This window comes from Trichechus manatus, unplaced genomic scaffold, assembly GCF_000243295.1.
Source record: "Trichechus manatus latirostris isolate Lorelei unplaced genomic scaffold, TriManLat1.0 scaffold00175, whole genome shotgun sequence".
NCBI classification, from domain to species: Eukaryota; Metazoa; Chordata; class Mammalia; order Sirenia; family Trichechidae; genus Trichechus; species Trichechus manatus.
In genome coordinates, this window is record NW_004444111.1 from 1,418,003 (window position 1) to 1,432,558 (window position 14,556).

Genomic DNA, 14,556 nt, shown 5'->3' on the forward strand with positions numbered 1-14,556 from the left:
TCGTCTCATGTACTTTGAACATGTTATCAGGAGGGACCAGTCCCTAGAGAAGGACATTACCCTTGGTAAAGTAGAGGGTCAGTGAAAACGAGAAAGATCCTTAATGAGAAGGATTGACACAGTGGCTCCAACAGTGGGCTCAAACATAATAATTGTTAGGATGGTGCAGGGCTGTTGTACGTAGGGTTGTTGTGAGTCTAAACCGACTCGACGGCACCTAGTAACAACAAAATATACAGAATAAAATAAATGTACACCCTTATTACCAAAGTAAAATTAACTACCAGAAATGAACTAAATCCCTATATAAAGACCCTTTATATATATCAATATTTGATTGAATTGCAAATAAAATTAATGTACCTCCTGCCCTGCCCAACGTCATACCTTAGACAACCACTATGTAGATGTTATCCTTGAGCTCCATTCTGACTTCACCCTGTTAATAAGATTCTGTGTAGTAGCCAGTGGAGCCCTGGTGGTATAGTGGTTAGGAACTTGGCTGCTAACCAAAAGGTCAGCAATTCAAATCCACCAATAGCTCCTTGGAAACCCTATGGGGCAGTTCTACTCTGTCTTATAGGGTCACTATGAGTCAGCAGTGGGTTTGGTTTTTGTTTTTAAATAGTTAACTGCCTTAAAAAACAAAACAACCTATTAACTGACATCCATTGTGCTTCTTAAAGTTTAACATTAAATATATTTGTTCTGAAGTTTGATCCCAGCTCTAATATTCTACTATATAGCTAATAGGTTCCACCATAAATATCATGTTTATATTCTTGCTTTGGGACAAAATTCTATTTGTTAGAATTTAATTGTCTTGGCACTTTTTTTAGCTATCTCTTTCCTCTCTCCCCACCCCTCCCCACCCTTCAGTAGCATATTTGGTTCAAGGTCCTTTAATTTCTACCAACCTGAGAACTAGAGAACTAATTTGTGTACAATTGAAGTCTTGGTTTTCTCCTAGGATATCTTTTACTCTCTGTTTTGTTTTGTTTTGTTTTTTCTAAATAAAGATAATTGCATACAGAAAAAGAGATAAAAACAATTTCTAATAAACAAAAATGTCCTGCTTTTTTTATATTAGGTTATCTGGACGACAGATTAGTGATTTCAGGAGAAAAACATTTCTATTAATCTAGAGTTTATATTGGGTTAGTAAGGTTGTAAAAAAGAAAATATCTTTTTTCCCCTTACTTTTGATGAAAGCTTTGTTTGATATTGCTTTATTTACATAATAGTCTTGATTTTGCCTAAAAAGTTAAAAACAAGTATTAAAAAACTTCTAAGGAAAACATTAGCTATTCAACATTAAGTATGTATATTAAAATTTGGGAAATAAAATAAACAATTAAATTAAAAAAATGTCATCAGAGGATGATACAATAATCCTACAATAATTATGGGAGACTTTCTATATATTCTATAGAGGACAATTAGATGGCTCAGAATTTTATGACACTGGTAGGATTTCTTTCAGTCTAAGGTATGACTCTAGAGCACAGAGTACGAGAGAGAACTGACAGAAAATGTGACTAGCAGAGCTTGGGTGGTAGGAGTTTTGGGCTTTGCACTCCAGGCAAAAAGAAATTTCAAAGGTTTTTAAGGAGGAGTCAACATGATAAGTGACTGAGAAGATAAACTCAGGGAGAAATGTGGGCAATGATTTGAAGGAGAAAGCACTGATCCAAAGGTTATCATAATAGTCCAAATAAAAGATTATGAGGCTCTAAAGTTATGCACTTGCAATGAGTATTACTAAGATGGATGACAGTGAGGGTGATTTCCAAGATGGAGGTGAGAAGAGTTGGGGATTAATTTAGGGAAGCACAGGTGTAAGAGAAGGAAAAAAAAAAAATCCAAGTTAGACATGATTGACGTGATGTACTAACCAGGACAGGAAACATTAGTGATAGAACAAGTTTTGGTTTTAAACTTTTTTTTTTTTTTTGCAAGTTCCATTTAATATCACAATGTTAAATTTGGGATAACTAAATAATAGGAAATTTAGGTATGGACCTCAGAGGGCAGGCTGAAGCTGGAGGTAAGAATTTGGGAGTGATCAGTATATAGGTGACCAGTACATAGGCAATAACTGAAACCATTCCTGTGATGGGATCCCCAGGTAGAGTAATGCAACTGTCTTGTCAAAATATAATATTGTGTCTAAAGAGAGTTAATAAAAAATAAGAAAGGTTTTTTGTTAATCAGTAGAGCCCAGTTTTAAATAAAAAGAATAGTTTCAAAGATGTTTTTAGCCAATGTAAGCGTAGATTTAGAAAAATAAATAGATGGGAAAAAAATAGAAAAGGGAAATGTTATGGTATTACATGATTAGGAGAAAGTATTTCTTATTCCTAAAATGCATCAAAAATTAATCTTAAAGATACCACTTCACACCGTTTTATTAAAATTGAAAGATACGCGGATGGAATTAGTGACTAAATTATATCTGCAATTAGATTTTTGAAACTTAACAGAACATTACTTTAAAATTTTCATTTTGGTTATAATAAACAAGGGAAATCCAAATTGAGCAGTAGCAACCTAGAGAAAAAAATTATTTTTTAAATTCGGTTTTTTGTTAATAGCTAAATGGCAAAGTGTTACATTTGAAACTGCAATTTAAAATGCCAAATCTCTATTTTCACTTTTAATAATCAAATTTTATGGCCATCAGGAAGAATTTTAAAGTAGATGACTTTGCACCATACTTGGTTGCTTTTTGCCAGTAATATATCCATACACATTGGGTTAGGATTGTTGCTATCGTATTTATTTTTTCTTATTCTTTAAACAAGTGACTCTCAAACCTTTATTGTTTATAAGATCCCAGTGTGAGAGTGTCATGCGAGTACGTGTGTGTGTAAATACTGATACAATGAAAGCTTATTAAATTAATATTCTCTTATTCAGTGTGTTTGATAAAACTCTGGGTAACAGAGCTGTCTTTGTAATTTTGGGGAATTGGCCGTATCTCAAGTCAAATATAAACTCAGTTTTGCTTCTTTGTTCTCTCAACTGTTATTAGATTACCTCAATTTAGTCAAGCATGACTTTCCTTATTATCTGTCTTAATACGTTTGAGAGCATCTTTGCAAAGAAGAAAGTTCTTTGTAGACATCTTAATCATTAGTGTGGCCAGCAAGTGGAAGAGACTGTACAGAATGCTCCTAAGTATATGAAAGAAATGACTTCCTGGGTGTTATTTTGTATGAGAGTAAGTGCGTGAGTGTGTGTGTGTGTGTATTTGATGACATTAGAAATCATCTCTCATCATCCCAAGTAATAAGCACACACACTCTAAGTACAGTTTTTTCTTGGCAGGAAAGCATTTTAAATGAGAGCTCTGGTTCTCTCAGATCTTTTATGAATTTCCCTGGCAACTCTTAGCAATGTACTTAGTTCTGAAACACTTGTTATCAAATGGAAAAAGAGAAGCTTTTAGAAGATAAAAATGTTTTCCAGGAGTTTATACATGAAATGAATTGTACTCTTTCACTGATCTGTACTAATAGAGTGAAGGAAAATTTAGAGCAGTAACTTAAGTAAAAATGCTTCCTTCACATAGATTACAAAGGACATGTATGGATAGGAGAATCCAGTCATAATCTTGTAGAAAATTCAGGAAAAATGGGCTGAATTATCCATGATTTTACCGTTTTGCAGTGGTAATTTGTTTTGGAATCTATGCAAGTTTCTGTACCTTAAAAAGCCGAACCAGTAGCATCATGCCTTGACCACCTCACATGATGTTCTAAAAATGTAATGAGATATTGACCTGAATAGGCTTTGCAAACTCCAAGGTGCCTAACAATGTCAGGTAAAACGCAAACAGAAACCAGACACCTGTGTTATTGAATCTAGTAGTAAATTTTATTGGAGTTTTCTGATCATCCTCGCAGGCAGAGAAAATATAATGAAAATATAATGATTTTGTAATGAAAACATACAGAAATAAAAAAATTCATTGCCAACAAGTCGATTCCAACTCATAGCAGCCCTATGGGACAGAGTAGAGCTGTCCCATAGGGTTTCCAAGGAGTGGCTGGTGGATTTGAACTACCGACCTTTTGGTTAGCAGCCAAACACTTAACCAATTAGAAAAAGCGGGATTCATGAAAGATATAATAAAAGGCAATGTAACATTTTCCATGCCACTTTTTTAAAAAAAGCCTATTCCCAAAAAGTTAAGTGGAATCAATCAAATTTCATTGAGAAACACATGTCTATTAAAGGTACTCAAGTGAAGGATTTCGTAGGCATCTATAGTAAGTTAGGAATTCAGTATGTGTGGCCCAGGTACAGATAAATTAGTCCCTTTCCAGATTCTATCAAGAGTGTACAATGGAGTGCAAGCCAGTTTCTCAGTGTGTCAATGAGAAGGTCACACGAGCTAGGCATAGAAAGTTCTTCCAAACCAGTCCCAATCTTTCCCTCCACCTCTGAGTAATTGCCCGTCCTATCATAAGCTCATATTTATTAAATTGAGAAATGAATGTTTATATACAGCAAGGATACGTTTATTAATTTGACCAGAGCCTAATTATAGAAATCACATAACTGTTTCCTGAATCTTTATTTTTAATCAAAGAAATTTGAATCAAAACAATTCATTGAGTTATCTAGTGCACATTTGGAGGCCATTCAGTAATTGATGCTATCTTATTTTTTATCAATTTTTAAAAAAAAAATTTGTAAACATGTCTCATGAAATCTGAGATAGGAATTCTTTTCTCTTTTTTGATGAATAAATTTTTTTTCAGTGACTAAATATGAAGCCTTGCAGTGTACTAACATTATCCTTTTATTGAAAATAATTTTCATAAGCACCCAGGGGGCAAGCTGTCAGCTTTGAGAACTTTGGAACTAATGATTGTTAAAAGTTGCTTACAGAGATAAAATGTGACTCCAGGGGATATTTAGTTTTTATGTCATTAAAAACTATCCTCCTTTGAAACCAATAGTAATAATTATTCAAGATAGAAATATGAATTAAGTATATATTAAACTTCAATCCAAAAGAGACTGCAGACCTGGTTTTATTGAGATTTTTATATGGTGTGTTTTGCAACATATAGTGGACTGGCAAAGACATTAATAATGTAAATCTGTGTTGGAATACAAATGAATCCCTACAAGGCCTGTTTTGATTATTAATGGAATTAATTATCTGCCTGCTCAATGCAGTTACTGTGGCTTGGAATAACAGTTAATACTGAAAGACTGAGGCAAATTTAAAAAATAGTACATTTAATAATACAGATTAATTCTACCATACAAAGAATTAAAGAGAAAATATTGTGGAGACAATGCCTTCTCCCTTTTTACTCATCAATAAGAAACTCTTCTCCTGCAAGTGTATCTTATTATCATTTTCCAAGCACAGAAAAATAGGTGTGTATGTTTCAGAACAGCTGCCAATTTTCCAAAATTAGATACTCAAGTTTTTCATGTTGCCCAGGTTATTTTCAATTTAAACAATGGGAGGTTAAATACACTACTGGGGAAACTCTTTGAGGCCAGCCCGTTGACAAGGATCTCAAAATTGCTTTAAAGTATGTCTGCTTTCAGAGTTTCAATGGTTACATGTCTTTACAGAAAGAATACTTCACAGCCCAGTGGTTTTCAAAATGCCTTAGATGTAGATGTACTTTCTGAGGATAAAGTAGAGGTTAAAGAGGAAGAACACAGCACTAAAGCATATCTCTAGTGCCCTTGCCCTGCAGGAAGACTGAGAAATTTCCCAGAAGCCTTGGGCTTCCATGGAGAGCAGTTTGAAATCCAACACTTTAAGGAAATAGAAGTTGTATGCATAGACAAAATTAATCCATGTGAACATCACAGGTTCATCTGTCAATCTTTTGGTATTCCTTTGTCTTTTTTATTTTTTCTAAACTTTATTTTGTTGTTGTTGAGAATATACACAGCAAAAACATACAGCAATTTAACAGTTTCTGCATGTACAATTTATTGACATTGATTACATTCTTCGAGTTGTGCAACCATTCTCACCCTCCTTTTCTGAGTTGTTCCTCCCTCATTAACATGAACTCACTGTCTCCTAAGGTTCCAGTCTAAGCTTTCAAGTTACTATTGTCCATTTGATCCCATATAGATGGCTCTTAAAAGAGCATAATGCTCAAGACAGACCTTTTTTTATTAGTTAAGCTAAACTGTTTTCTGGTTTCAAAACTTCAGGTGATATTTTTGGTTTAAGTTTTAAAGATTACCTCAGGGCAATAGTTTCAGCAATTCATCTACCCTCCATGGCTCCAGAAAGTCTGGAGTATATGAGGATTTGAAATTCTGTTGTGCATTTTCCCCCTTTTGATTCTTCTATGGAATCTTTGATCAAAATGTTCAGAAATGGTAGCCAGGCACCATCCCATTCTTATGGTTTCATGGAAAAGGAGGCAGTTGTTCATGGAGGCAATTAGCCATGCATTCCATTTCCTCTTCCTATTCCTGACTCTCCTTCGTCTGCTGTTGCTCCAAGTGAATAGAAACCAATTGTGTGCCTTGGCTGGCCACTTGCAAGCTTTTAAGAGCCCAGGCACTATACAACGAACTAGGAGGTAAAACAGAACCACTAAACACGTTATTAGGCCAATTAACTGGGATTTCTCATGAAACCATGACCTAAACCTCCAAACCAAGGAACCAAATCCCATGAGGTGTTTGATTGTACATAAGCAGCCTCAGCAGCTGCTCTTTTTTTTTTTGGTCATTGTTGTAAATACATCTATCACACAACTTTTGCCAATTCAACTTTTTACAGGTGTACAATTTACTGACAAAAATTACAATAATCTGCTGTGCAACCCTACCCTTAATCAATGCAATTTTTCCATCACCGTCAACCCCCTTTCTCCCCTCCCTCCCTTCCCTGGTAACCACTGATAAACTTTGATCTCTATACATTTGACTTTTCTTGTCCTTTTATATAAGTGAGATCATATAATATTTGTCTGTTTGTAATTGGCTTATGATGTTCAGCATAATATCTTCAAGCTGCAACCATACTGTAGCATGTATCAAGACTTCATTTCTCCTCCTGGCTGAGTAGTATTCCACTGTATGTATGTACCACATTTTCGTTTATCCATTCATCTGTTGATGGACACTGAAAGAATATGTATTTCTGTATTCTACTATGGAGGAAAAAATATATATATGGCAAATTCCTAGGTGGTGCAAATGGTTAAGCACATGACTACTAGCTGAAAGGCTGGTGGTTTGAACTCACCCAGAGGTGCCTCTGAAAACAGGCCTGGCAATATGCTTCTGAAAAGTCACAGCCTTGAAAACCCTATGGAGCAGTTCTACTCTGCACACGTGGAATCGTCACAAGTCAGAATCAGCTAGATGGCAACAAACAATACATACATACATTCATTCACACACAAACATATATGATGAAAGCTAAGATGGATATTATATATATATATATATATATATATATATATATGGAGCCCTGATGTCACAGTGGTTAAGAGTTTGGCTGCTAATCAAAAGATCAGCAGTTCGAATCCACCAACCACTCCTTGGAAACTTTATGGGGGCAGTTCTACTCTGTCCTGTAGGGTCGCTATGAGTTAGAATCGATTTGACAGCAATAGGTGTGTGTGTATACATATACACATACATTGCATCTTTATAGAAGACTGATGGATACTGTATGAGGCGTAGTCATCATTGATTTGATAGTTTCCATTCACCCTGTCATTGTAAAATGCTCTGTAAAAGATTGTTACAGATTCTAATAGCTGCTATGTTTCTGTACCACTAAGATTGCTTTATCAATAATATTGGTTCACAGTAGGACTGTAATTAGTATGAATATTTACCTCTGACTTATCTATTATGGCACACACTTCTAGAAGTAAAATATTTCCAGAAACATCATCTTCAATACCTTGATCATTCAAGCTTCTCTACAATCTGTCATCAGAAGTACAGAAGAAAACACATACACTGTTTGCCTATATAGCTAATAGAAATCTTTAGAAAAAGTCCTTGGTAGCAGTAAAATTGGGCTCATATCTTCTTTTATAGAGAACTATACTTTCAAACTCCCCTTTCTTCACATACTTTCTACCTTTATACTAGCAAAAAGTAAACTTTCAGAATTAAAAAAAAAGAAACAAAAAAAACCCTGGAACTTGCTGACTTCCCAATATAAACAGTAAAACCAGTGATACCAGGAAAATTTGATTATATCTGGATCCTTTCTTTAATGCAATTTCTCCCAGTAAAAGTGTTATTCTATGGTAATTTAGTCTCCCGGGGTTTCTGAGATTTAAATGGTGGTAAGAGGGAATTAGAATCAGATGTTCCAGTTCATAAAGCATTTTAGGTCAGTCCATGTTTGTATTACACGTAGCTCAGATACATCTTTTTTGTTTTGTTTTCAAAAAAGGCAATACTCAGGAAAATACGTTTATATTAAATTTCAATTATTTTTATGTTTTACAGTATTTTCCTTTTAATGACTTTCCTTTTCTTATTTTCAGTTCAGTTGACTCTGAGAAAGTTTTCTGTTTATATTATAACCTTACGTTCCTAGAAATGAAAAGGTAAAAGTGCAAAGATCGTGTGTTTAAGGTCCACAGCTGAGTATAATGGTCAAAGCTGAATAGATTGGAGGAAAAATAGCAAGATTATAACTACGTGTTGCTGATAGTTGTGGCAATGCTTTTGCTATTCGAATGATTATAATATTTCTCAATATAACAATACTGCTGGGTTCATACAGCTGACTTAGTCCACCTTTCTTTCTTTTCTTTTTTTTTTTTTAGCACTTAAAACTAAACTAAACACATTGCCGTCAAGCCAATTCTGACTCACAGCAACCCTATAGGACAGAGTAGAACTGCCCCCATAGGATTTCCAAGGAACGCCTGGTGGATTCAAACTGCCGACCTTTTGGTTAGCAGCCAAGCTCTTAACCACTGCGGCCCCAGGGCTCCACAAAATACGCATTTGCAAGTTATTTGTTCCATTAAACTTTCACTCTGAACTCAACTGCAAACTACTTCTGATTATGACAGAAAGACTCCTAAGAATTCACTAGAAACTTGTTTACAACTCCTTATTATTAAAAAGAGAAACAATTAGAAAAGACAAATTTTTTTATTTAAAAAAAAAGGAACAACTACAATGGAAATAATGAGAATGTTGCCACAGAAGGAAGAATGTAACCAATGTTACTGAACATTATGGGTGGAAATTGTTGAATGGAACCTGTTTTTCTGTGGATACTTTCACCAAAAATACAATAAAATTTTTTTAAAGGAAATAATTAGAAAAGATGAAGAATGCAGTAGGCAAGTGAAGTCATATGTTGTATGTATTTTAGACTTTATAAATTCACAACCAAAAGGAAAATTTCTTCTTTTTGACTACTGTTACTGTATGCAATTTGTTCCCAATATTAATTTTTATTTCCTTACAACTTGACATTGTCAGAAGAGTAAAGCAAATTCTTTAGACACTAGTACAGCTCTTAAAAAAAAAAAAAAAAGCTGAAAGTCCTGGGTTTATCCAGGCCCTGGTCAGACTATTGTGATCCATATAATGAGCCTACAATGAAGTTGTTAGGTGCCATCGAGGTGATTTTGATTTTTAGCAACTCCATGTGACAGAGTAGAACTGCCCTCATAGAGTTTTCTTGGCCGTAATCTTTACAGAGGCAGATTGCCAGGTCTTTCTCCCACGGAGAGGCCCACGGGTACAAAATGCCAACCTTTAGGTTAGCAGCCAAATGCTTAACTGTTTGCGCCACCAGGGCTCCTTTACCGTGGACTAGGCGCTCAATAAATTTTGCTATTAAGAAAAAAAAATTGTTTCTTATTATGAAAGAAGGAAGGAAATGAGGAAGGAAGGGAGGAAATAAAGGGAGAGGGAGGGAGGAAGGGACGCAGAAGGGAGGGAGGGCAGGAAGAAGGAAGGAAGGAAGGAAGGTAGTTGTACAAGATGGTTTAAAAAATCCGAACATTTGCAAATGTTTCTTTGACTTCCCTTATAATTTCTCTTCATGTAGTTTTAAATTCAGTTGGCACTTCTAAATTGCTCCATCTCCAGTTTGTCCCACATTGTTACTTTGCTTGCTGTTTTTAGTTTTCAGCAAAGTTGTTGAAAATGTGCATATTGCTTGCTTAATGTTGATTATATATTTTTTTCTTATCCAATGCAGACATGTAGGTAACAGTAAGATAATCCTGTTCAAGGTGAAGTCGCGTGGTGATCTGATAATGGAATGCTGTCTATCGTTGCAGGATGAGTCTGCTCCAGCTGACAAACAGTGTAAGCCAGAGGCAGCCCAGGCCACTTACTCAACATCAGCTGTTTCAGGCTCACAGGAGGTGTTGTACATCAATGGAAATGGGACCTACAGTTACCATAGTTACAGAGGGCTAGGAGGGGGACTACTAAATCTGAATGATGCTGCCAGTAGTGGTGAGTCTTTACATAGATTCTGTTTTTGTGTCCATTTGGGAGTGGTACATTTTCTAAATCTGAAAGAAGAAAATGGATATACTGTTACAAGCAAATGTCAGTGCCAGTCTGCTAAAAACAAGACAATTTAATGAATAATGATTATCTCCATACAAGGTTAGCTCTCTATTTTGTTCCTGTTTTTGAAAGTAGCAGCACTATTATGCAGCTGAAGGATAGCTATTTTAATACTTAAAAAAAGTCGCAACTAGAGGCATAGCTTTTTGTGTTTTCCAGATAGTGACACATTCTGCCCCCAACGCGGTTATTTACTATTCATCAAAAACAAAAAACAAACAAACAAAAAAAACACTTTTCTTCAGTGTTTAAAGAGGTTTTGATTTAGAAAGGTTGAGGCACCAGAAACTTTACTGACTTGATGAAACAATCACAAGCATTATAAATAAAAACATTCAATAGGAAACACCGCATGGAATCAACCCAATGACTCTCCAAACAATGGCTTGTCTCCGACAGTGGCATGTCTTCTCAGCAGTGAGTGGTATGCTGGAGCCAGGATGAATTCGAAATGAGCTAGAGGTTTAAATGTAATAAATATAACCATACATACAGTTGGAGGGGAAAAAATGAGTAAGTTCTTTATAACTGGGTTGTAGAAAAAACTTTTTGTAATTACTATACTTAAAATCAAGACATAATAAAGGGAAAAAAACGACAGATTTAACCACTTACACACAACTTTTGCATGACAAGAAAACTCCATGAACAAAGTTAAAAGAAAATGAAAAACTGGAAAAATTATTAGCAAACTCTATTACAAAGGTTTAATAGTACAATACATGAAGAGCTTCTAAAAAGAGAGGAAGCTTAACCAAAAACTATATTTAAAATATAGGATAGAAATATGAACACACAGTTCCCACAAAGGGCAATGAAAATTTCCTTCAAATACATTAAAAGCTGCTCACCTTCACTCATTCATAATAAGAGAAATGCATTGTCTGCATACCAGATTAGCAAAAATCCAAATGTTTAATAGAATATTTTTTTGACAAGTACTCGGATGCATTTCTTTTCGAAATGCAAACAGATGTGATTCCTTTACAGTGGAATTTGAAAAGTATCTTGCAAAATTAAATATGCATTTACCATTTAACACAGAAATTTATTTGCTAGGAATCTGTCTCAAAGACATGCTAGCAAAAATACAGAATGACATATGCACAAGGCTATTTATTGCAGTATTTATAAATGCTCAAAATGGTTAACAATAAAAATGCTCAGGAATAGAGGACTGAGTGAATTTATAGTGCATCCAAACAATACAGTAGCATGTAGCTTTAAAAAATAATGAGAAAAATTTTTATATACCGTTAAAATACATATATATATACATATATATTTGTTACTATACTTGGTTTTGCAAATTTAACTTTGGAATAATGTACATATTTCTATAGTTATGAAACCGATTTTTAAAATTCCTAACATTGAAAGCAAAATGATGCAAATGAGCTTTAATTGTTTAATAAGCCGCTAGCATAGCCCCACAGAAATTTTTCCAAGTGATTTTAAAAATCATAATTTGACTCCACAAGCATGCAAGCCTGTGAAAGAATCTTAAACTACTTTCTGTAATCATATCGTTATTTTGAGTTTATAGTCTGAGTAATGTGGTTTAAAAAAAATTAGTAATTATGTTGGTGTCAATGAGAACTTGAATTTTCAACAGGGGGCTAAGTAGGTAAAGATATAAAATCAATGAGTTTAAGCAAAAACTCCATAATCTTGTGTTTGAATCACTAGTGTCAGTGAGAATGCATAATGTATTTTTTTGTTAAAGTTTTTTTTTCTCTTTCCATTGAGAATCCCTGGAAACAAAGGTCAATTTAAATTAAAAATTCAAATCAGGGTTGTGGGCTTTTTCATTTCTTATATTTTGGAGAAAATTACAGGTGATGTTAGTGTCAAATGAATATATACTCTAGGAAATCATTTACCTTTAAAATACTGGGAATATGCCCAGGTGTATTATTTCACTATCTAAAGCGCTTCTTTGGGCAATCATCGTCCTTAGGAAAATCCAGCCCTTCATGCCTCAAGATCCACCCACCTGCAGTCTTCTTTGATTTGTTTTCCTTCCCATCTTCCCTAATTTATTACTCATCCTTTGAATCCAGAACCTCAAGTCTTGATCACATGTAGTTGTACATTCTTATAGCACAGCGTCCTGAACTACTTGTCCTTTGAATCATGTACCACAGTTTTAGATGATATGAAGAGGTATAGCCCTGGTGGCGCGGTGGTTTAGCGTTGGCAGGGTGAATCCAGATGCTCCTTGGAAACCCTCTGGGGCAGTTCTGTGACAGCAATGGGTTTGGTTTTGTTTTGGAATCGCTATAGATACACGCACTACATTGTAAGTTCAACAATGTAGAGACCCTATGTTTTGCCTAACATTACCTCTCTAGCCAAAAAATATCTATTGAATAAATGAATGAAAGGGGATTAAGAGATAGTCAAATAAGAGGATTTAAGTTCGTTTGGGGGAGGAAGAGAGGGAAGTCTTTTCTGAGAAAGGAAAATTTAAACTGAGTAATGGGAGAAGGAGATGCTAGGTGAATGGGGAAGAAAGAGAATACTATAAAGAATAGCTTAGCATTTAAGAATAATGAAAGAAGATAAATGCAGCTGGCGTTCGGTGAGTGGGGAGGGGAGAGGTAGAATTTGATGTTGAAATCGTAGGTAAGGATAGGGCATAGCTCTGATAGGACATGTGTAGTTCACATCTAACATCTAACATTGCCCTGTTCATCCCCCTTTACTACTTTCTAGTAATAAAACATCCCTTTCTTATGGCTAACCCATTAGTTATAGTTTGGTTGAGTTTGACTTCCTCCCCATGCCCTACCAAGCATGCAGATTAGCCCATCACTTGGTGACACTGATTAAGTTTAGGTATTTACACACAAATATAGAGTTAAAAAAAAAGACAAGCCCAACATATCTTTGATTCAGCCTTTATTAACGTTGAAGTTGAAACTGGAGGCTGTACTTTTCAACTAGCAGAAGTTTTCGAAAGCCTCCAGAGAAGATGAATGACAGGTGTGTAAATGAGAATGCAAAGCAGTGAATTGATCTTTCACTTTGTTGAGGTAGGACAAAGAAAAAGACAGCAAATATCTGTAATCGAGTTACCTTAAAATGTAAGTTAAATTTATAACTGATATCTTATCAAAGTTGAATTTCAGTCTGATGTCAATTGTTTATTCATATTTCAGGCGCAAAATACTTTCCTATGATAATTAAAATATGTTGTAATAGTTCCAGGGATTCTTGACTTGTAATCTTGAGACCATGAACATTTGGTTTAGAAAACTTTATATGTTAGAATGTTATGAAGAACTGTTTATTCACTTAAAGTTGACGACCATGTCCTAGGGAATTGATTTCACTCAATTAACCTGAAGATCAAGACCTTGCTGTTCTTGTTATAAATAAACCTACCTGTATCAAATACTTTGCATATTATCTGAGAACACACCTTAAACCATTTTCTTATAAAGAGTTATTTTAAATGTAACTAAAATTGTGACTCAGGATAAGCTTAAAGATAATGCAAAATCTAATGTTTCATCACACACCTAAGTCAGGCCAACCAAAATCTTTCTCCAAACTTTTCTTCCATTGCTACTTGGAAAAACTTGCTCTTGTCACTGGAGTTGCTAAGCTGGTAAAATGCGCTTATCGAGATGCCAGTGGCCTTTTTGATGTCACGTGGAGAGCACTGGTCTAAGAATATAGACATGCAGATGAAAGCAGAAACTAGGGGTAGAGGAAAATGTAGAGCTTTGCCGTATCATTTGAATCCCTGGATACATTTGTTCAGGACGTGACCTCAACTCTGAGACTAGGCAAGAGTGTACTGTGGTTCAGTAAATTCCCCAGGGCTCCTCCCTTGGTTTAAGCGCTTTAAAATTGGGGATTCTGTCCATTTGAAACCAAAGAGTCATGATTAAGTGGTTGTAGTCTTGTTTTGTTTCGTTTGTTTGTTTTGGCCTAAATGCATTGGAAATTCATTGAAGAGTTTTG

The 14,556-nt window shown here is 35.0% G+C and overlaps 1 protein-coding gene across 12 annotated transcripts in view; it reads left to right on the plus strand.

The window, feature by feature from the left end:
- Positions 1 to 14,556, plus strand: part of NOL4 (nucleolar protein 4) — a 392,270-nt gene that overhangs the window by 353,466 nt on the left and 24,248 nt on the right. For 11 of the 12 annotated variants that reach the window (XM_023741176.1, XM_004386883.1, XM_004386884.1 and 8 more), the window contains one exon: positions 10,284 to 10,464. The exons of the other annotated variant lie outside the window; for it this stretch is intronic. In XM_023741176.1, the coding sequence (XP_023596944.1) occupies positions 10,284 to 10,464 (181 nt within the window). The remainder of the gene's footprint in view (positions 1 to 10,283; positions 10,465 to 14,556) is intronic. 12 annotated transcript variants of the gene reach the window in all.